Source organism: Pseudochaenichthys georgianus, chromosome 23 (genome assembly GCF_902827115.2).
Source record: "Pseudochaenichthys georgianus chromosome 23, fPseGeo1.2, whole genome shotgun sequence".
Classification (NCBI taxonomy): Eukaryota; Metazoa; Chordata; class Actinopteri; order Perciformes; family Channichthyidae; genus Pseudochaenichthys; species Pseudochaenichthys georgianus.
Genome location: NC_047525.1, coordinates 4,903,816 through 4,927,424, shown reverse-complemented (window position 1 = coordinate 4,927,424; position 23,609 = coordinate 4,903,816). Strand labels below are relative to the sequence as shown.

The following is a 23,609-nucleotide window of genomic DNA, read 5'->3' as shown; positions in this document are numbered from 1 at the left end:
CTCCTGGAGACAGATTTTCATTAAATCTTTATTATAAAAATATAAAACACAGAAATTAAGTCAAACACTTCTATAACCCCTACAAGGAACTCCCCTCACACACACTTCAGGAATCAGACTGTACACAGCGTCCTTGATTGGATTCTTTTTTAAACTTGACCAAGTGTTTCTGTGTTAAGCAGACAGTACATTTACACAAACATGAACCACAGAAAAAGTGACACAGAAACGCCACAGCTGGAGAAAGAGCTTTGTCAACACATACAAAGACAGAAAGGACATGTTTTGTACAAAATAAAATCTCTACTGATACGCGACTCGAAGGTCAGTAATTATTAACTTCTGTTGTAATGTCTTAAAACTAAATGACACGTAATCCGGACTCGGTGTAATGTTGCGTACTCAAGCCAAAGAGTCATCAAGGAGAGGAGGCAGACGGAAGGAAAAGTATTCAGCAGTTCTGTGTAGAAAACTTTGAGCAAGAGAAAGTTACAAAAATAAGATAGATTTAGGGTTGTCTTTTTAATAATTTAGAGAAACGTGTCAATATTTGACTTTAGTTCCAGATACAATCTTCCTCCTCTGATGTGATCCAACCTTAGCTTTAGTTCCCAGAGGTGGTTTAAATACTGTTTCACATGAAAGACACATTTTTGGAATGGAGATGGATAAATAAATACAAAGTTTTTACATTTTAGGAAATTGGCATTTTACTTTGTTTCTGGAAGATGCACACTTCTATAAGCTTCTAAGGTGTGTGAAACATGAACCTCCAGCTCCAACGAGATGGCTAGTTTAGCTTATGACTAAGCTAAACTCATTTCACTTGAATCAGAAAAGCGAAAAAGCATATTTCCCAACATTTAGAAAAAAAACGCTTTTGAAAACTTGGTCAAAGCCACAGTGCATTAGCGATGTAATACTTTGTGTTAGTGATGAAGGGCTGTGAAAAATCTGTGTCTGTTAATGGAATGGATTGAAGGTACGGCACTGGGAAAAAACAGGTGAAAAAAATAAATGTCGTGACAACATTGTTACTATCATTTATATATATATAATGTCAATTTGAAATAGTTAAATACAAAAGATTGAATATACACATACAAAATATCTCTGAACTTGGCTTTCATTGGAAGAGGAGTACCACTCTTAGATCGAGCTAACAGACAGGAGTACCGTGAGTACCAGACTATAGCCTGGTCCCTCATTCTGGGGGGGCTGCGATGGCTGTCACAATGTAGTTTTGATCAGTTATTATATATTTGTTTCTTTTTATGCAGATGATATCACATCATTTCTGTGTAATCTAATAAACATATAAATAAATGAATTATACAGGTTTCAGATGCGTTTATAGTTCATTTCTGTAGCTTATGTTATATACAGCAAAAAATAAAATATCACCATCTCGGCCAGAAGTGAGCATCTCTCTGCGTTGGCACTATAACAGAGCATTTATTTTAGCGTCGCTCTGATATTCAACAGTGCTCAACAGTACAGGGTTGTTTGTGATATAACTGCAAAATGAGTTACATTCCAAACATTCAGGTCAGCAGAGATTCTATAATCCTTAAAGACACATGTTACAGTTAACACTGAACATAATTGATACATGTATACTTCACTGTAAAACAATACAATTTTCAAAGAAAATGCATTAATTTGAGGACGAAATAAGAGGTATAACATTCAGAGGTCATACCTTACATTGGCACTCCATCTACAGAGTTGGATGTGTGGAACACCGTCCATCTAACTGTAGCAAGTAGCAACAATGTCATTTGACATAGTGATCATTGGCTACCAGGTTAGCAGAAGGCTAACACAGCTCACCGATTAACATCAATGCTATTGGTATTGAAACTTCAAATTGTGTACGTGTCACTGCTTGTCGTTTAATCCTGAGGATCCAATAAAGGTTGATCACTTTCAAGGACAGTTCGATTTGTGTTTGGAAAGTTGATAGTTCAACAGGGCGATGTGCACAACAAAAAAGGTATCGTTTTCTGTCAGAAGTGCTACAAAACAGGCACTGCAATGGATTTACTCTTTTCTCTTTTTTGCCCCTTTAAAAGAGGCTGTCACCTGGGATTGGTCGGAGTCAGGGAGTCAGTGGTTTGGACAGGGTGCATTGGGGTCAGGGTTCAGGGGTCAGTGGCGTTGATTGCGGTTTTGTCGCGTGAAGTCATGCCCCGGTACCAGCTGCAGTAGCCCTCCTTCTGCTGGATGCAGGCATAGTGCCGGGACTGGTAGCCCGGATAGCCGAAGTGGGACAGCATGTCTGTCCATAGGCACTCGTTCTTAGAGGTCACGAAGCAGGGCAGGTAGTGGCAGGGCTTAATCTACAGGAACATAAGCAAAAGCAAGGATGTAGCCATGAAGCAGGAAACCAAAGGTGACTACAGTTATATACCTTACCTGACTGTAATATGTTTTGAATCAAAAACTCTTGCTCATTTCTTTTTTGGTATGTCTCAATAATGCTTAATTCTTAAAATAATCTGAAGTTAAGTTATATTTACACTAAAGATTAAGCTAGAGCCACCAGGCAGTTAGCTTAGCTAGCATAAAGAATGGAAACATGAAGAAGCAGAAGGTCGCTCCATTTTACAAAAAATCACATTTATCACCTCTAGACTAACATACTGAGTTGTATTTTGTTTGTTTCACACATGTGCTCGTTGTTGTCATTTTTAAGTGTTGGATAGAACTTAGCTAGCTGTTTACTACTGCCTGATGGCTAATGCTAACGTAAGCTAATGGTATCATGACTCAAATTTAGCATACAGATTTGAGAGTGGTTTCAATAAATTGTTCTAAATCTTGCCAAGAAAGAGAATAAGAATACTTTTACAAAAAAAGGACATTCCTGCTTAACTATTGAACTAAGTAACATGTTAAAGCTACCAATAATTGGTAGTAGCATATAACTTGTCGACAACAGTATGACGTATGAGCCTGGAAGGAAGTAATTGAGTATATGATTCGGTTGAAATATAAAAGTGTAACATATTCAGAGGCCATGTCTCAATTCAGGGGCTGCACCCTTTGGAGTACGCAGACTACGCGGTCCACGGAGGACCCAGCCCATGTAAACCAGGTAGGCTGGACCGAGCAGCCTACGAAATGAGACGTTCTAGCCAGGGCCGCCTTAATGCACGGGCTGACGGGCCTATGGAGATTGGGGGCCTATCATGAGCCAATACAAAAAAAAAGAATTCAAATATTTTTTTAAATAAACAAAGTCTTGGCTTTCAGAATATGAAACTTGTATTTCCGAAATCCTACGATAAATACATTTTTGAAGCTCGTAAAGGGAAGAAGACAGCTCTCCCTCGCCACTCTGCTGTTCCCCTCCCTCCGCTGAAATTATGAATGTAAGGCGTATAGTAATCATAGATAACACAGCAGGGTCCGTTACAGTTTGTTTTCATCTGGTTTCAAATAAACAAAGCCTTGGCTTTCAGAATATTAAACTTGTCACACTGTGTGTGTGTTTTATGCTTAATTGTATGCTTAATTCTCTCCAAAAGTCATCTGAATGACAGTTTTGGAGAGAATCAAGCATAAAACACACACACACACACACACACACACACACACACACACACACACACACACACACACACACACACACACACACACACACACACACACACACACACACACACACACACACACACACACACACACACACACACACACACACACACACACACACACACACACACACACACACACACACACACACACACACACACACACACACACACACACACACACACACACACACACACACTTCCCCCAGACCAGTAATCCAAACGAAAATATCTTCCCTCCATACTATTTTGATCATTTGCTGCGCTAATCAATCAGATAGATGGATTCCAGAGATTTTTCTCAAAAATGATGTAACAGTCAGTGGGCACCACTTAACAGCCAATCAGAATGAGAATATGTTTCACATGTGACTTATTCAAATTGCGAGTGATTGAGTGACAGATGAAGGTTGTTTAGGAGAAAATGTCGAAGAAGAAAAAGTTTGAGAGTGGCAAAAGGAAATTGTTGAGGGAAACGGAGTTTCGAGACAAGCAGCTATTACAAAAAATGCCGAAGCTTACAGGTTATCTTAAACCTGTAGGCCAGGATGAGGAGGAAGGACAGATTAGTTCTGTACCGAGCGGCAGCGGTGCCGGCCGCGGGGCCTCGGAGCCAAGTAGGCCGTCTGGTTCTGATAGCGATGGAGTAGCGGGAGAGGAAAAACAGACAGGAGGGATGTTGGAGGAGAGGACGACGAGGACTTGCTACGTGGAGGGGAGCCAACGGCAACCGGACAAATACATGAGGGAAGCGATCACAGAGCCTGCCGAGGCTATACATGACTTTGATTTGTTGTTTAAATAGGGGGCCTACAAAACAAAAACAATCAGCCCCAGGGCCTGATGGCAGGTTAAGGCGGGCTTGGTTCTAGCCTATGGAGCACTTCGTATTTACGTCACGTGATACGCGCTGTTCGGTTGCGCTGCTCCAGCAGCCTGCTAGCAAATTAGCTTACAAGCTGACTCAGCTGAAAAGGATCCAGAAACTTTACTTTTACCTTTAACCATTTTTTGGAGATCACCGACGGCGATGAAATAAAGAGGACCATGGCCAGGTAAATAAGACTGTTCCTTTAGCCCCAGTAATGTTACATTAGTAATCAAGTAAATGATATATAGCTGATGTAATTTAATCATATTATTTCATATTTAAAATAAGTCTTCATTTTTCTGTACTAATAAAACAATGTTTTTTTAAATGAACAAAAGCATGTTGTATAGATTGATTCTTAACAATATTAGTGTTCTAATCTTAATAGCTGTGATCATAACAGTTTATTGTCCTTCTTCCCCTAAACCAGCCCAGATGATGTCCCACTGACCCCAGGTCAGCACCTCCAGGTCCAGCAGCACCGTGACCCCCCCGCTCTGCTGAAATACACAATTAAACAGTTTCTATGACCTATTTTTTGTATTAATAAAATTAAACTGAAGACAGTGTAATGACCTAGAGATATCCTAGTATCCCACTGCTTATGTACACATGTTGTAAATAATGGTTACATTTTTAACAATTACTATTTTAATTTCGGTTGAATTTCTTTCTTTCTTGCGGCGGAAGTGACGTATGCGGTCTACAAATGCAGCCTCCAAAGGGTGCAGCCCCTGAATTGAGACACGGCCACAGGGTGTAGCATCCAGAACATGTAGTCCTATCATTGCTCTTTTCCTTTCAGTCATTTGCTGCAGCACATTAATAGATGAGCTGTAAAAAGGCAGCTCTTTAAAAAACTAAAAAACCAGTAACGGTACGTCCACACAGCAGCTTTTCAAAAATCTTGGAGCTGGGTGTGTCTGACAGCTTGGGGATTTTTTGCGAGCAATGCGACCAACAACCAATCACATGAATCTCCCGCCCCCGACATACAAAGCAAAAAACCCCGGGGATTTAATGCGAGCAATATATATATATATATATATATATAAACTCCCCAAACAGGCGAAAACCTACCAGCTTCACCCCCTGTCTCGGCCACCTCCCTCCATGCCCGGTTCCTCCGGTTTGTATCCCGTTAATAGTTCTGGTCGTAAAGAACCGGGTGATTTGCTACCGTAACTTCTCGTTTGGAATATGAGGAAATGAACTGCGGTCTGGTTCTCCCTGCTTACACGCGGTTTGATTGGCTAGCGCTTCTACTGTCAGATTTGCATACATGTGTTCGATTGGCTGGCGCTTTCAGCTCAGCTTCAAAAGTTGAACATTGCTCAACTTTTGAATCCTGGAGATCCTGGACATCCTGGAAATCTTCGCTTCGCTCCCCCACAATGCAGTTCGGCGAAAAGCGAGGCAAAGTGACGTCATCCCCATTCAAAGTCAACGGGCAGAGAAGCGTTGGAAGCGGTGGAAGATTCTTCTGAAGCTGCTGTGTGGACGTACCGTAAGCGTGCCCTGGCATATTCATGGCTTTGTGCTGTGAAATGTGAACGAATGTCAGCCATCTTCGTGAAGCAGTGATGTATTCGTAGTTTGGTAATGACTCAATTAGATCTTACTGAGCGCCTTTCATGCGTCACACCTCCAGGTGCTCGCACAAAAAGCAGCTTCACGGTTGAATATACAGCGTGAATAGACAGGAAGAGTCACGTGTCTACTCAAAGAGGTGATGAACGGAACGTGTTGTTTAATGACTGCATGTCGCTGCACTTAATGAATCTGAATGAGTACATTCAATTAGCAAGATAGAGGGCACTTTTCCCATTCTGGGTGTTTTTGTTATTCACCCCGAGAGAGTGTCCTCAGCGGAGTGTGGAGAATAATGCTCTAACCGGTACGCCACACTTCCTGCCTTCCAGTGCAGTAAATCAGCATTTGTGGAGGAATGCAGAGCGCGTTTCATAAGTGTGATGATGTTTACGCCTGCCTGTGCTTCCTGACTGAAGCGTCAGCTGATCCAAGGCGTTCTCTGGATGCCTCTGGGCTGCTGCCATGTACGCGCTGAGCACAGTTCACAGGCTCAACTGGGAACAAATAGGTCTCTCTCCTAATCCACTTATACTGATAGGGGTGGATGGTGTGAGCAGATGTCCAGGACGGGGCCGTACAGTAGGACTCCGCGGCGGGTTGGCAGCTGCACAGCGACAGGCTACGGTACCATTACAGCTGATCCCAGAGCTGTTATTTAATTACTTCCAGTGATTTTGAAAAAACTAGTTTTCTCTCTTTTTACGTTTCTAAGAATCTATGATGTGGAATGTTGGTTCATAACTTAGTCGCAGTAACAACAGCCATGTCGACATGAAGGTCGTTTTAAGTAGAAGTAAATGATTGTTGCAATGTAGCTGATAATGAGCCTGACATGTTTGACCCTTCACATGGTGGTACTTCAGTCACTGTTTTGGGCTTCGTAGATCAACCCAGTTTTTAATTTGACATGTAGGAGCAGTACATGTTCCTCCTGCCTCCTCTTCCCTCATCTTGTGTGTCCTTTGCTGGTGAGGTTGCTGCTCTCCACTCACCCTGCAGTTGCACCCCAGCTGATAGCGGTGGTTGATGCCTTTCTTCTGGGCCAATGAGAGGCGCTCCCACCGCTCGTTGAAGTTGCACAGCCCTGTGTAGACCTTTCCATCGTACACTCGGCCTGAGGAGGAACAGATGGAGGGAATTGGTGATTTCATGATGCAACAAATAAGATATTTCAGTTTGGATTAAAGTGGAAAACCATCCGACCAGATTTCGAAGCTTGAATAAACGTTATTAATCTCATCTCATTTGCACTCATTCAATCAACGTTGGTATCATATTGCTGGCATCTCATTGTGTTATTCGCCTAACTTCATAATCCTCTGTCTGTAACACAAGATAATATAAACATACTGCTCAAGCAATCCAACTTGTTTATCTACAGTAAGACAATCTGACACAGTAAGCCGGCATTAAACCAACACCCCTATTTCTGAGTATCAAAAGGTCAGCAGACTTCTATTCTTAGCGCTGCACCGTTTGCAGCTTACCGGCCCTTTGGACAGGTGCACGGCGCCGGGTGCTCAGAACATCAGGATTGGTCACTTATGTCTCCTTCACTGTGTTGTCACCACGTGGGAATTTGAGAGCTCACAAGTATGTGCACCCCCCGAACCAGTGAATCCCTGCACTGGGATTACTGGAGTCACTTGCAGGCGTATTACATTGTGTTGAGTGTGTGACATGCTCTGAAAATACTAATCAGGGCCGGAGCACTCAGGCTCCATCAAAGGAGAGCCAGGCCCTTTAAATTGGCTGTTATGCAGTCGTGATCGTATGCAGGCACTTAATATAGACGCCTTGAGAGCAGCGAAAGACGTCAGTGATGTCACTCGCACCCGGGCTGGGTAAACATAGCCCTCGCTGCCTGGCAACGCCGTCTCCTTCACATGCACTATGGGGTGCAGCTACTTTATTTACAGGTCGGGACTTAGCGACAGTGATACGTCAAGCACCGCAGGGTCCAAAGTAAACTGCACCTCTGTTGGAAATAGCAACTCATAAAAGCGTGTGCTGGAAAACGCCAGTCGCTTCCTGCTAGCTGTTAATTACAAGTTCTAAGAGAGGAAACGCTTGCTGCCGTGCCTGGCCAGAGAAGTTAAAGGATTTTTTTTTTTTTTAAAGGGCCCCAGCTTTGCCGGCCTTAACAGTGCCAAAAAGTAGGTTATAAATAGTGGGAAAGATTGTGTCACAAGCCATTTGGGGAGGACAGGCGTGCTGTGGGAAAGACTCTGGAATGCATCTGAACAACAGCAATCACCTGACACAAAGGTTTTCATTCATATTTCATTTGAATTCAATACAAATATGAATCATCAATTTAAATAAACACATCTGTGGGAAAATATTTATTTTGTACTTAATAAGCTTTTCTCAGAACTGTTGACCATATTCCTATAAACGGACTTTTAGGGGACTTGCGATAAGAAAGTCAGTACTATCTTGTATTTTCAAACATAAGTACAACTGAACACTTTAGAAAATAGTGTGACACTGCTTTTTCTCATCTATTTTACCCTCAAAGGGACTTAAACCTACACAGTCATTATTGTGTTGTGTTGAAGACGACTTTGATACTAAAGATTGAGACCATAGGCAGGTAACAAATTAAGTTTGAAGTAGCCTTCTTTTCTGATAGACTTCAATTCAATCAGACTACAATGGAAGTCTCTCCCTGCTAGCTGTATGAAGGAAAGCAGGTGAAGCCGGGCACAGCATTTGATTTACTTCGGACCATAGGTAAAGCTCCAAACACTGGATCCATCATTTCCCATAATGCAATTTGAAATGATCTCCCTTCCAACATTGACTCTTGACATGGTGTCCGTCGCTCAGCTCACCTGTGATCAGGTACTGGTACTTGTTGATGTCAAACTTCACTCCGCACAGACCCTCCGAGGCGTCTGTGTAGATGTGCTGCACGTGCTGGACCTTTTCAAATCCTTTGTACATCTGCAAGACACGAAAAACAAAGTTGACGTTAAAACCGGAACTAAAAGTGCAATGATGTACCCTTCACCCTGGCACTACACCCCCCCCTGGCACTACACTCCCCCCTGGCACTACACCCCCCCCCCTGGCACTACACCCCCCCTGGCACTACACCCCCCCCTGGCACTACACCCCCCCCTGCGCTCATATATATAACAATCAGGAATGAAACCAGTACAGGGGCTTTATCAGATGACATTCCTTAAGGAGTGCCTCCTGGGATGAGGAGTATTAGGCTCCGCCCTTAACCTAATCATAGATAACATGATTATGCTGTGTAATGCTTTGACTTTGATGCTGCTTCTGCAAGGGCATTGTGAAAGTGGGAACCTCAGCTCCTTCTATTCACCCCAGGTATGCAGAGTCAGTCGTCAGCGCTCAATCTGAGACCTGTTATGTTTCCTTCAGTGTCATGTATTTGCCCGGGAACAACAGGAAGTCCTTGTTTAGACGCGTCGCTCCCAGAAAAGCAGAACAAACTGTTACTAAAGCTCCAACTGTAGAGGGTTCAGGCTTAGGGCGATTAGTTTCATAGGATTTGTTGACAAACCTCTGTTTGCAGTATAAACCAGCAGACTGTAATACAAATAAATACCCAAGAGGTGCAAAGGTCACGTTTAATTCGTGAGGATAATCCTCACAGTGATGATTGGTGTGCTTCACCAACAAGAGGCCACTTAATGCTTTTGTACGAGCTGGGATTGCAGCGACGCAGTGCACAGCTCGAGCAGTTTGGTGCAGCTGTAATGCCTGTAAACTGCTAATCCTCCGGCCTGGCTCCTGTCTGAGCAGCAGGCCAATGTGAGCATCTGTCAGAAATATGCAGCGTTATGTAAGAATACAGAGGAAGTGAAGTGCGGGCTTTCCCACTAAGTATCCCAAGCTGCTTTTCAGCGATCACACAGCGGCTGAGGGGGCGGACAGAACGTCTTTCTAAAGCCAGTGTATGGCATTGGACGCGCCTGGGCTTTTACATAGGGGAGTGTTGTTACATGGAAGAAATATAGCTTGTTTAGTTCAAGTCAATAGTGTTATCGCCGAGTGGTTACAAGCAGAAATGATCAAATGTTCTCTACGGCCTAGTTTAATAGGAAGTGCATTTAACTGACTATGTTGCCAAGTTCAAGAATTGATAGAAGTCTCCGGCTCGTCTAAAGACTAGAAGCATGATTTCTTGTTACTCCCCTGAACAAAGCCAGCAAGACTGCTTCCCCTCCTTCTGGTCTTTAGGTATGCTAGGCTAACATGACACGCTAACAACACTGGCTCATGTTTAACGAGCATACGTGAAACTGGTATCAGTCTCCTCAAGTTATTCGTGGCAAGCAAGGGGGCAGGTGTGTTTGCCAAAACGTCCTAGTGTTCCTTTAAAGCAGACAGTTTTCAGTGTGAGGTTTATCAGCACAGACCACTCACCTTCATCTGCTTGACCGTGTAGCGCATTGTTCCAAAATGTCCATCTCTCAGGAGCTTCTTGCCCACCACTTTAGCTCGAATCACTGTGAAGAGAGGAGAGAGACAGGTCAATGACTTTGAACTGAACTGGACAAACTGTCACATTCCTCCAACATGTAACGATGAGCCTTCCTATCGAATTCATCAAAGAGCACGGCCTCGGCCAGTAGGAGGCCTTAGCAGTCCCATTATAAATACCATTTCAGGGCCGGCTGGCCCCACAGTCAATCCGTGTATCTGAGTGTAGGCATTGCTGCAGTTTGCCAAAGAAGGCCACTGGGCGAAAAACTACGGGGACATTTGATACAGGAATTAGAGGAAGAAGAGGCATTGTCCCTGTACCAAGGATGCATTCTTACTGCTGGGGTTGAAGATTGTCCAGATGACTCTTTTCTAAAAAGGTAGAACTTGTACCAATCACTTACAAACGTTTGAGATGTTTGTGTAGTAGTAATATTCAGATCATGAAGGGCAAACTGTGACTCCTATCAGCTTGTTTACGGATGAACAACGCCAGTCATATGAGGTAAAAGGCTGCAGCGTGTCTCCTCTGTTTCCTTCTGTTCTGGGAGCAGGGCTTGGAAAAGATCTTATCTGAGTGCAGGTCCCTCATGTTGACGTCGGCGAGGTGAAACTGCTCAGTGGGGACTTTGATTTGTTTACTTTAACTCATGTTGGTGTAAGGGTGCTTATTGTGGGAGGCCAGGAGCTGGGAGTGTAGAAGTGAAGGATATTCGGAGCCGGTGAATAGAGTCTAGGCAGAGCTGCGGGTCAGCTGTCAGTCTCTGTTCACCTGCTGCACACCGCCCACCAGCCGCAGACACAACTAACACTCGCCTTGTTTGTTATCTTCTCCCGCTGGAATGTCTTCGACACATTCTTTAGGGGCTCACATTCACACACATATTGAGAAGCCTTTCATTATTTTTCTGGAGGAAAAAACGAGGCATGTGGAGTGCTCTGTTTGGTATGTGTTTTTTTAACTCTCCTACTTCCAGGCAAGTGGAAATGGGCACAACAACTCAAACAGGAAGCAGTTACAGCATGGCCACCCAAAAGTGGTGACCTCCAACTTATTTTGGTCGTGAAGACCACCGATTGAACCAAGCGTTTATTTAAACACCCAGTAAAGCTTATTTTAAACCAATCCGAGTACTGTGGGCAATCCACAAGCTTTCCAATACAAATATACAGGACTCTTTTAGGTTCATTTTTATTTAGAGGTACTATATGGGATTTTCAGAAACGTAATATTATTATTGAAGTGAGTAGCTGTTGAGTGAACTGCAGTCAGCCTTCTGTTGCACGCGCTGTGGATGAGGGTAGTTTAGTGTGCTGCCTTTTTAAGCTAGCATTAGCTGGTGTTGCTCACTGTACTGTAGGTGCTATCGATGAGCTGAATAGATGTACTCAATACACAGGAATCAGTTCACAGGCTTGCCGTAGGTTAAGGAATGTCTGAAGTTCATTCAAAGCTGTACATTGTAAATACAAAACTATTAATACAGCAAATGTAATTACTTTACGTCATTTGCTCTGTTTGAGGAATGTTTCTGAGCATGCATGAAAGTGCATGCTCAGTGCTATTTATTTTACAGTTGTCTATAGGCGCTTTCACACCGGAGTGCTTTCCCCGTACTTTTCCCTTTTTGTTCCGATAGTTCCTGGGATCTTGCGTTCACACCAAAAAGATCTGGAACTAGAACTTAGTTCATGAGAACCTTGTCACCCCCTTTATAGTCCCTGCTAGAGAGCAGGTACTTTCCTGGGGAGGAAAAAGGTTCCAATTTCTGATTGGCTGGGCGAATTGCAAACCACGCCCCTTAAAACTCTGAAAGGTTTTGTGAAGCCACCATTGTATTTGCTGGCATTAGCATTAGCATTAAGGCCCTGACACACCTCCCCGATGTTGGGAGTCAGAGGCCGTCAGAGGCAGTCGGGCATTCGCGGCGCCCTACTCAGGTTGGCGTGTCCCGCACCGTCGTTGTTTTACGGCACATTTTCACACCGGGCTCTGTGCGGCAGTACTTGGATGCTTTAGGCTGTTAGCATGCAAACATTAGCTAATGGGCACGGACAAACTACATGGGTCAGGGTTAGGGTAACCTAACCCTGGATACAGTGACACATTGGGATGCCACCTGTTCGCTTGCCACCCATGGCGGGCACTGCAAGTGAACAGAGCGTCAATCCAAGGATGGACCCAACGGTAAACGGTGCTTTGGAATATACACCTTACCAACATACAACCATCACATGTAAACATTCTGTCAAGAGCATATAGGTGATTGTTTTTCACCTTTTGTCATCTTAACAATTAATAGCACAAACAAGTCATGTCTGAGCTCTTGGACAAGAACAAGGTGGAAAACACCTGATCTGTTCATCTGTCAACTTGTTTTTAATATGAACCCAACAGACCCGGCTAAATGTACCAAATGCAGTTTGACATACTTTTGCCACTGCAATTACAGGGAAAGCAGGACACACTTACAGAGGAATGTGCACATATAACAGGAAGCCTCTCTTAAACACACGGCTGCTGTTATTTCCAACCATCACCCCAAACCCTAGTTTCTTCCTCTGCCCTGACCTCAAGAGCAACACTCAGAAGAAACGAGTGTTCCTGTCTGAAGGGCCACGGGTCAATGTATCTGACCCGAGTGCATCCAGATAGGTTCCCTCTTGTTGGACAGCAGCCAGTAATAGCTGGTGCTGGTGTGTGGAGGGCCTCAGCTGCTCCAGACAGAGGACTTGTATCATTCCCCTGCACTGACCCCTGACCTCCTCTCAATTCAGAGGTTATTTTTACATCCCATTACAGAGCTGCCTGTTCATGTCAAGAGTCGACGTTAAGAGTGTTTATTTAACCCATAACTAGTCTCACATCATCCTGGTTCAACTGGAAACTATGAATATACTATGCAGACAAGCGTTTCTACGTCCCAAATGTTTCTTTTCCACCTGAACATGTTCTTTTGTCTCCATACCGTGCTTCATAAGGATATACAGCGCACTGTCAGTGACCTCATACTGACCCCCACTTTGTTCTAAACACGGAAACAAACATTGATGAGTTCTACCTGCTGTAATGACAGATGCTTCATAATATTGTTGATTGATAATGTTGACATGCAGCATGTTTCTAAAAAAAGTTGTGGATTGTACCTGGTGCCGTTATACTTTTTTAGTACAACCTCAGTTAAGGTACTAAGCCAATACAGGACATCAACACCGCGGACCACTGATTGTTAAGAGGAAATCCCAGCGTTTTTAAACAGCTCACTGTCATCCAGTGGTTGCATTTTTTTTAATTCATTCGACCTGGATTTTTTTTTTAAATATATATATATATTTTTTAAAAATATTTATATATATTTTTTACATTTTTTTTTTTTACATTTTTTTAAATATAATTTGGCAACACACCGTACAAAAATGCCTTACAATTTACAAAGTGCAGTTATTCCTCTATTGGTCGCCGACGAGTAATGGTTAATATGGTGAATATGGCATGATATCAAGCAGCTGAAGTAGTAGCATTATATTGGTTTACATAATTGGCAGTGGCACGATTAAGACTATTTATTACGTACTAATATTTTGCACATAATAATGGCTAATAATTCAGAATTTAATAGTCTATTTGATATATCTATCATCTCTCTGTACTTTAATGAAAACATCTCCCTCCCTCTTACTTTGCTTAACGTGAAGAATTACAGGCCTGTATTTCCTGTAGAGGATCTGACACACATTTCCAAGAGTGGGAGGCTTTCCGTGATAAGAGAGTTAACAAGAAGAAGTAGACCCATGTTTCACTCAGGATCTCTCGCCTAAAGCAGGGGATTACACAAGCGTGATTGCGAATGCTAAATCTTAAGGTGAGCATGTAATTTAGCGCAACATTCATTTCAGCCTACGAACAATGTGGCAAACTGCGGGCTCGACAAGAATAAGGTTACTCATTCATGTGTGTGTGTGTGTGTGTGTGTGTGTGTGTGTGTGTGTGGTGTGTGTGTGTGTGTGTGTGTGTGTGTGTGTGTGTGTGTGTGTGTGTGTGTGTGTGTGTGTGTGTGTGTGTGTGTGTGTGAGGAAGAGAAAGCAGAGAGGCGCAGGGCGGGTGACGCTGAGCTTAGTATGCACAAAGTGCTCCAAGGAGTGTGGGAGGAAGAGGAATTCTCAAGACGACGCCACCACGCTCAAAAATAAACACTGAAACAGAAATCCTGCATGGTCTACTTACTGGTTAGTCAAATGCAAAGGCAGCCTCTGAAGTACACACTTTCATCACTGCCTCTGATACGACTTCCCGTTTTAACAAGGTGACAAACGCTCTAAGCAACAGGTCATTTGAATCGATTTTTGATTGTATTCAAATTGAATTACAACAAAGCCATGGTTCCAAAAGAGCCTAACAGATTGCCTGGTGTTATCCCAGCATGCTTTGCTCCTTTGGTTCCTGCTTTTCATATCCGTCTCTTTTTATCTTTGGAACTCACTCACTTGCCATGTGTCTCTTTTTACTGCTCAATGACAATCCCATATTAGTTCAATCAATACTTGGAATATCAGTTTTACAGCTTTATTTGTAAGAGTCTGACTCTGTTTTTCAGTTACAAGCCACCGTTGATAAAAGTTGACATTCTAGTGAGAAATAATTGTTGAACTTTCCCGGCGAAATGACTCAGTGCTCCCTTTACAAGTGACGAAGGCGAATAAAGTTGAATGGTGGTGCAATAGTAGCTGTATCGTAGTGTGTGCTCGGCTGATGTCCATGGCCCCTGTGCTGGCCTCCTGTTTAAAATAGTGGACCCCCAAGAGGCTGGTCATCAGTGAAGGGAGGCACGGAGTGGACATTGGATACGCCTGGCCCATGGCACAAACATCTGAGGCGTGCACATCATCCAGAACCTCTGATATCTCATCGTATCTTAGCTCACTTTTGGGAAAACTACTGACATGTGATCAGTGACATAATGCATCTCATGACAGCTGCATTAGCGTCTGTCACCTGTTGACCTGCGTACTTGGGGTTGGGGGAAAGCTGGCAGAAAGTGTGGTGGTTTAACTAAATACTACTCATTAGCAGCAGGAGGAGGTGTGGTACCAGGAGAGCGCCGGCACATCAGTCCAAAGCTGCTCGATGCACAAAGCACCCACGGCAGGGCGGGATCCGTTTCTCACATATCGACCTAATCCTCAGCAACTGACCTGGTGTGCGGTGCGAGCATGTAAAGGTTGCCTCTGTCAGCCCCAGTGCTTGGGAACCAGCGTCCTTACAGAACCATATTACATCTCAGGGCCAGAGTTCACTGCCGGGCCTCTAATCTTGCTGTTTGAGGGCATTGGGAAAACAAGCACTGCTCATATCTCCTTGTGAATGGACTGCTTTAACCCAACCGCCCAATAGCAACCAACTCAGTCCCTCGTCAAAGAAGGAAGCTGGGGCATTGGCAGGACATGGCCATTTACACCTCTTAAATACCACCATCAAAGTGAAATGAAAGCAATACACAATTGCCAAAATGCCAAACCTTTAAAGAAGTGTGAAAGAGATTTGAACTGAACGTCAGGTGTTAGATTGAGAACCTTCAGGCCTGTCTTCTTTGGTGCAGACGGTGAGGATAACCGTGTGTCTCCCTCGCTGCGTTAACATGTCGACCCGTACTCGTGTTGTTATCTGGACTTGACTGCGATACATGTGGAAGTGCAGGTGATATAAATAACGTCAAATTGAAGAATGGACCAAAATTGAAGGATGACTTTGTGACATTTGATAACATGAATAAAAGTGCTATTCTATGCTGAATGCCTGTTTTAACACATGTTGACTTTATGGCATATTAAATAAGGACATTTTAAATACTATAGTCCAGGACAAAGTACGTTTGACCCAGAATAATGAAGGAACAAGCCGTGACTGCTGCAGCATCCAACCAGTGATTCAGAAGTATATTCGTCAGCTGCCATCTCTGTCTGCTGACCAATAGGAACGCACAGTACACGGCTACAGGCGGCGCGATGTTTATAGCAGGCGATAATGAATGACGACATACAATAACAACCTGAAGCTTACTGTGCTACAGACAAAGCAAGACTCAACACTGCCAGGGTAACACGCCAGCCTTATCCAATTGAAATGCAGGTTACTAATTGCTTATCATTACACAATAACGCCAATGCAACACATTCTGTGAATTAAGAATGAACTAATTAAATGCATACACAAAGTGTCCAACAAGTGCGAACAAACAACCACAATCTAAGTCACAAGAGGTATGGCTCTGTAGCAGTTCTTATGGGATCTCTGATTCATGGATGTATTAGTTGACGATTAAAGAGGAGCCTTATATTAAAGGCTGATATTTGGAGTAACCGGACATAACAATGTATCGGAGTGTTGAGCGGACATTGGTACATTGTAGCATCTGCGGATAGTCCTTATATATAATGTTATGGGAGGTGAAGCCTTCTCTCGCCTCCATCACCTGCGCCTGCTCATAGATATCAGATGATGGGTTCCTTCAAAGCCAAGCCAGGACGTTGGGAATGGGATTTGTGGGGCTCACAGCTGATCACTGAAGTCAGTCCCAGCGGATGCCAACACCAAAACTATCTGAAGATCTGCAGGACTGTGAAAGCATCACATGCGTGTGTGTGGTGGCTTCTTTCTCACTCTCTCCAGCCGGGCGCCTCCTCCCTCTCAAGACTCTACGGATACTTCACCAAAGAATCAATGTGACCTCCCGGCGCCTACCTCAGATCGAAAAGAAGTGACTTCCACCAACGGGAAACACTCTGGTTGTGTCCTCGGCTGCATTTGAGGAGCCTTTGGAACACGGAACCCTTGCAGTGTGCTGATGATGTACACCGTGCTGAGTGAACAGGACACAGCCAATGAAACAGTGTTTTAAAGCCACGCTATAGCCTATGTGAAGTATGTATTGGAATAGGTAGGTTAGGTAGAGACAAGCTGTTGGATCTCATGGGAAGGGAGAGTTTAGAAATATGCTGTGTTAGAGGTTGTTATTTATTATTTCACCTATCTATAACATACAAGGTCATCATTAATAGAGTAGTCCAAACGGGTTTTTTCCCACCAAGAGTTGGAGGAGAAGACTGATATCACTTTGAAGCTGTAGCCTGTTAGCTTAGCACAAAGAGAGGAAACAGTGGTGGTACAACATCAATAGTACATGTTATTGTATCATTAGCAGTGTCACCTCTATTGGTGACAGGCAGTAAGTGCACCATCATTAAAACATGACGTGTGTGTGTGTGTGTGTGTGTGTGTGTGTGTGTGTGTGTGTGTGTGTGTGTGTGTGTGTGTGTGTGTGTGTGTGTGTGTGTGTGTGTGTGTGTGTGTGTGTGTGTGTGTGTGTGTGTGTGTGTGTGTGTGTGTGTGTGTGTGTGTGTGTGTGTTCCCTTGTAGCGTGTAAGACGACACTAGGCAAACACATGGACTACACACCCTGCAGTGTGTGTTCAGTTTAGACTGAGAGGTTATTCTTGATTATACAGTATGTCAGTGTTTCTTAAAGTGATATGTAACCAAAATATCCGCTGCACTCAACAAGACTGCCAGCTTCTGTCTTTGCACATGTGAAGAAATCCTCTGACCCCTATCCCCCCTGACACTCTGATCCACACTGTGGAAACTCTCCCCCCAAAGACTCTGCCTCCCTGCAGATCACATAATCCTGAGCTTCTAAAAACAGAGGCCAGGCTAAAACAGATCCCATGTTCATATTATTGTGGGGAGTCAGGGAACGCATAACCAGGCAGTAAAACAAGCTATGTAACCCCCCCCCCCCCCTTCTCGTGGCTGTTTGTGTACCAGAGGCGAGCATATCTGAGTTACAACCGTGCACTGGCTGACAGACATGCCAGTGCTGTATGCTCATAAATAAGCACTACCTGAATCAACTACCATGACTTATCATCAACAATGTAAACCACTTCTTCCTGTAGCTTGAACATATATATGACAACATTAATGTGGGTCATTTTTTAGGAAAAAAAGCCATGAAAATGTTTGGCTACTATTGCATTCGTTTAACAGCCATCACTGTTAGTTACATCTCCGGACCAGTCATTCACTGACTAGAAGCTAAACGCATACGTGAGTTATTCAATTAAACAGAAGTGGAAGAAGTACTTAGATTGTGTACTTAAGTTCCAAAACATGAAAACACTCATGTACAGTACTGTATTTAGTAGTATAGTAACTGTTACTTTTTAACACTACAATTAAATAATTATTTTAGAAATGTGTTCTGAAAATAACAGAAGAAGTACTGGTGTAAACATTTAAGTCAAAGTCAAAGGTAGTTAAATAATGTCACTGTAGATCTTAATAGCAAGTTTCCTGTATACTCATCCAGTAAACAGATCAGAATACCTTTATTAGTCCCGCAGGTCAGACCACTTGTATTCTAACACATGCTTCCAAACATCACCCCGCTGAGCCCCAGCAGTCCCCGGACAGCGGACCCCCCGGACAGCGGATCGGACCCTCACTCACCTATGTCGGCGCTGCAGAAGGCGTCCTGCGGGTGCGTCATGGCGCAGGAACAGGCCTCTGTGAGCGGGCTCCCCTGCAAGCTGAGCAGCAGCAGCAGGCCGAGCAGCGGCTGGGTCCCTGAACGCATCCTGAATCTTTCCTGTGTGTGCTGAACACTGTGGTCCTGCTGTGTGTATGTCCGGCTCTGCTCTGAGTTCTGTGTGATCATGCACAGCGCGCGTTCTACATATAGCGCGCGGAGAGCCAGACACGCCCCCTTCCCACCTCTGCAGCTCGCGGGCGGGGCAGCCAATCAGCGACCGGTGATGCCATCAGACAGCAGACACGATGACATACTGGAACTTTAGTCTGATGTCCCAGACTGACACAACAAATGATAGAGAAAAATTAAATAATCCGACGGGTTTAAAGCATGTTCAAACCATGCGAGGCTGAGAGGTAGATGGAGACAGTTATTCTAGTTGTTTGAGATTGAGCTAACTTTAAATACACATGGACAATTATTAAGTTGGCATACAAAAATTGATTTTTTTTAAAGATATATATATCAAATATAGGCCACAAAATAGAACAAAATAACAAAACGTACAAGTACATGAAAAAAATACCTTTTGCCTGTAATATCCTGCCTTAATGTCCTGGCTGCTCATTTAATAACTATTGTACTAGTTTGTTGTTTGCTCTTGTGCGTAGTGAATACTAAAGAAGACCATTGTCTCTGTGTTAGTTGATTATTTTGTAGAATTCTGTTGAGTATTAAACAATTGCGTGAGTGTGAGGGTATTCAAATAAATTGATCAGTAAGTCAGAGATGTGCAACTATATTTAACTTTTTGTTTTAAAACATTTTTTTATAAATTCTTATGGGAAGTGCCCTTTTTCTCACTTGAGCTCCCGCCCCCAACAATGTCTGTTCACGTCCCTAGATAGATAGATAGATAGATAGATAGATAGATAGATAGATAGATAGATAGATAGATAGATAGATAGGTAGATAGGTAGATAGACAGATAAATAGATAGATAGAGAGATATATAGATAGATAGATAGATAGAGAGATATATAGAGAGATAGATATATAGATATATAGAGAGATAGAGAGATATATAGAGAGATAGATAGAGAGATAGATAGATAGATAGATAGATAGATAGATAGATAGATATATAGAGAGATAGGTAGATAGATAGATAGATAGATATATAGAGAGATAGAGAGATATATAGAGAGATAGATAGATAGAGAGATAGAGATATATATAGAGAGATATATAGATAGATAGAGAGATAGGTAGATAGATAGATAGATAGATAGATAGATAGAGAGATAGATAGATAGAGAGAGAGAGATATGAATAATACATCTTCACAATAAAGAAGCAGCATTTATAATGTGACTTCCAGATAAATCCAGATGAGTTCTCTGTCGCTGCCATACCTCATGTCTTTTTAATTAGCCGCTGAAACATTTTCCCTATGACTAAAATACAAATGAATACAAAATGCAGCTTTATTGTTTCATTTTATCAACAAAATGTTCATCTTTCTCACTTCTCACCCACCTAGTCATCCTGCCCCCTCCTCCTGACGCCTCCTTCAGTCTGCTGCAATGGAAGGCAACGGAGAACTAATCAGTAACAACAGCTGTGAAGGCAATGGAAGCTTCTGTTTCATGTATGTTTTATGTGTAGTACCATCAAAGGAAGATGTGTCAGTGCTACCTGTGGCTGTTTCCCTGCAGGCAGCACCTTGTGATGGCACTAACAGGATATATTGTTTTGGACCAGAATAATTCACAGGAAGTCCTGAATGCTTTCACAGTTTCCATTCACCTTCACCCATGACTCGCATCAGGAGTTAAACACGCACTATGGTTATTTCCTTTGGCCCTGCAAAGCAAATGTGTAAACCTCCATAACCATTGAAGTCCAGTTGCATTAGAAGTGAGGTCTGAGCACAGAGCAGCTGGGGTTACACATTGATAACGCCGCTCAGACATGATTCCAGCCTGATGTCTTAACCAACAGTTTGGTCACATTCCTCGGGTAGACGCGGGACAGTATGCGTAGCAGGTGGATTTACATGATGTGCCCAAAAGAGGCGATGGATACTGGAAGAATCACAGGAAGTCACGGTGGGAGGGGAGTGATTCATGTGGGTAATATGTCAAATGACTTCACTCATGGAGGTAAAGCAGCCCTGCATTCCTATCATACATCCTAAAGATAACACGTGGGCAAAGAGAAGGAAACAGACCGAATAAGGGAAAACATTAATGCATCAATATATTTTAAAGGGACGTCCATCTTTACGTTTGAGCGTAATAACACCCAGCGTATAGCCCAGTTCCAAACCCTTGTTATGCTCTGTGATCATGTGGGGGCGAGCTTGTTGACAGACGGTAGACTGGTCTGTTAGCTGTACTGTATGTCCCTCAGAGGGTGGGGGGGGAGTGTAGGCTCACACAATGAGGAGAAGTCACTCACCTGGTGTGAACCCTGCATCTGTGCTGTGAGGACTGGACCTCTGATATAGTTGTTTTGTTGTCAAATGTCAATAACTAATGTCCTCTAAGTAACTAAATGTCATTCTAAATGGCCTCAGATTAAATGTTGTAATATGTGGTATTATCTCCTGCGGTGAAGAGCTCAAGTTGCTCCAGTTTGTACTCTCTACAATGTCCCCTGAAAGCAACAGGCGGGACCTGTCCTCTGCTTCCTGCCAGCCCCCCTAAAGAGAGCCACACACTGAAGCAGAAGTTTACGAGGCAGGTGATATAAGGTGGCTTTAAAAATAAATGCAAACCAAAGAGCGGCACTTCATCACTAAATATCTCTTGGAAATTAGCAAGTTAAAATCATGATTTATAGTGTGAGCAAGTACATGAGCTCTCCTGAGAGAGTGCACCGTTGAATAGAGAGTTCCAGTTACACGCTGTGTGGGATCAGTGTGTTCCTGCCTCACAGCCGTCCTCACATGACGGTTCAAAGCCCAGAGATAGATGAGGCTTCCCCTGAGTCAGCCAAGAACAAGGTCACTACACACAGGTGGACAATAAGGAAGGACATATTTAAAAAGCTGTTATTGTAGTGGCCCAATACCTTTGGGGAAATACACTAAATGTAACCTTAAGTTGATGGGAGATAGAATACATGGTACCTAACCAAAGAAGGGTTTTTCATTCATTGACTGGATGTGTTCAAGTACCCTAGTCTCAATAAGTGTTTCGTGTGTATGGTGGCCGACAGGTGCAGATGTGCAACATGGCCCAAAACATCTCCCTTAGGGGGATATGCGTTGCAGCTTAAAGGTCCCACTTCATGCTTTTCCGGTTATCACCCGTCCCCTTGTGTTATGTAGCTTGTTCTGCATGTAAACGGTCTGCAGAGTCACAAACCCTCAAAGTACACAGTGTAGCGAGTAAAACTCTAACACAGAAAAGACCTGTCTATGCTGCCCCAGAACGTCTCGTGGGACATTTTTATTTTTCCATTTTTTTCTTCCTGAGTATGGTGACGTAACCATACCCAGGTCCAAATGAACCAATCCGTGGAGCTCCTCACACACATGCACACTAACTTAGCCTCACAGCCAGGCTGAGAGTGTGTGTGCTCAGGCTGAGTTTCGCCGTATCTCGCAGACCCCACGCAGCAACCAGGAAACGACCCCATTAATCCAGCTCACACTGTCCGCAGCAGCGAGCCCCGCAACGTCCCTCCAACACGGCACCCAGACCCCACGCAGCATTCTCATCTGTTTGTCCTTACTGGTTGCTAACAAACGCCATTGTAACATAATCACTGATGTTCCGCTGTAAAGGTGGTGAATTCATCAGAACAGAGTGGGCGAGCTGACCAATCAGAGCACAGTGGGCTCATAGGGAGGGGGGGGGGCAGGAGCTCCAACAAGGTGTGTAGGACAGAGAGTGAATACACATACTATACAGAGATGCTGGATGAGAAACATTACATTACATGGCACTTGTTAGACACTTTTATCCAAAGCGACTTACATACATTCAATACTGTGAGCAATCCCCACAGGAACAATTCTGGGTGAAGTGTCTTGTCCAAGGACACAGCTGAATGTTGACTGCAGCGGGATTCGAACCTATGCCCCTGTGTTCCGAAGATCAGCACACTCACCACTGAGCCACAACCTCCCCGAAACCAATGTCAGTTTGGAACATTGAACAATGTAAATCTATTCAATGGAATTATGACCAGTAGAAATGGCCATGACATGGGACCTTTAAGAAACGACACAAATATAAAACCCTTTGTAGTGTCCCTGTTTCTGTTGTGTTAGTACCTTCTTGCAGCGTTTCGTTAGTGCAGCGCTTTTAGTGCACTGTGAAGATGGTTCTTCATGTGTTTTGGCACATTTGTGTTTTTATTAGGGCTGTCAGTCGATTAAAATATTTAACTGAAGGAGACAGCTTTCAGTGGCCCTAGTACGTTCTAAACTAGAGTACGCCAGCTCGGTCTTGGACCTCTACACTGATAAAGACAGTGATGCCCTGGAATCAGTACAAACATTTTTGGAGATTATGAATGGGACAGCAGTGTCACAGAAAT

At 43.5% G+C, this 23,609-nt stretch overlaps 2 protein-coding genes across 4 annotated transcripts in view; one reads left to right on the top strand and one right to left on the bottom strand.

Annotated features, from left to right (window-relative positions):
* The window catches only part of syn3 (synapsin III), a 185,821-nt gene that overhangs the window by 101,641 nt on the left and 60,571 nt on the right, over nt 1–23,609 (top strand). The window lies entirely within an intron of this gene.
* Nucleotides 11–19,230, bottom strand: LOC117468368 (metalloproteinase inhibitor 3). The gene is made up of 5 exons (XM_034112442.2): nt 19,034–19,230; nt 10,468–10,550; nt 8,901–9,012; nt 7,056–7,177; nt 11–2,342 (listed from the first exon to the last, which is right to left on the bottom strand). Exons 1-5 carry the CDS (start codon nt 19,158–19,160, stop codon nt 2,145–2,147), a joined length of 642 nt encoding a protein of 213 aa, XP_033968333.1. The 5' UTR covers nt 19,161–19,230; the 3' UTR covers nt 11–2,144.

Excerpts from the sequence above, each read along its gene's own strand:
- LOC117468368 (XM_034112442.2), bottom strand. The coding sequence starts at position 19,160 with ATGCGTTCAGGGACCCAGCCGCTGCTCGGCCTGCTGCTGCTGCTCAGC. Across the intron at positions 7,178-8,900 it reads GTACCAGTACCTGATCACAG|GCCGAGTGTACGATGGAAAG; the intron begins GTGAGCTGAGCG and ends GTTCCTCCTCAG. Across the intron at positions 2,343-7,055 it reads AGCTGGGGTGCAACTGCAGG|ATTAAGCCCTGCCACTACCT; the intron begins GTGAGTGGAGAG and ends ATGTTCCTGTAG.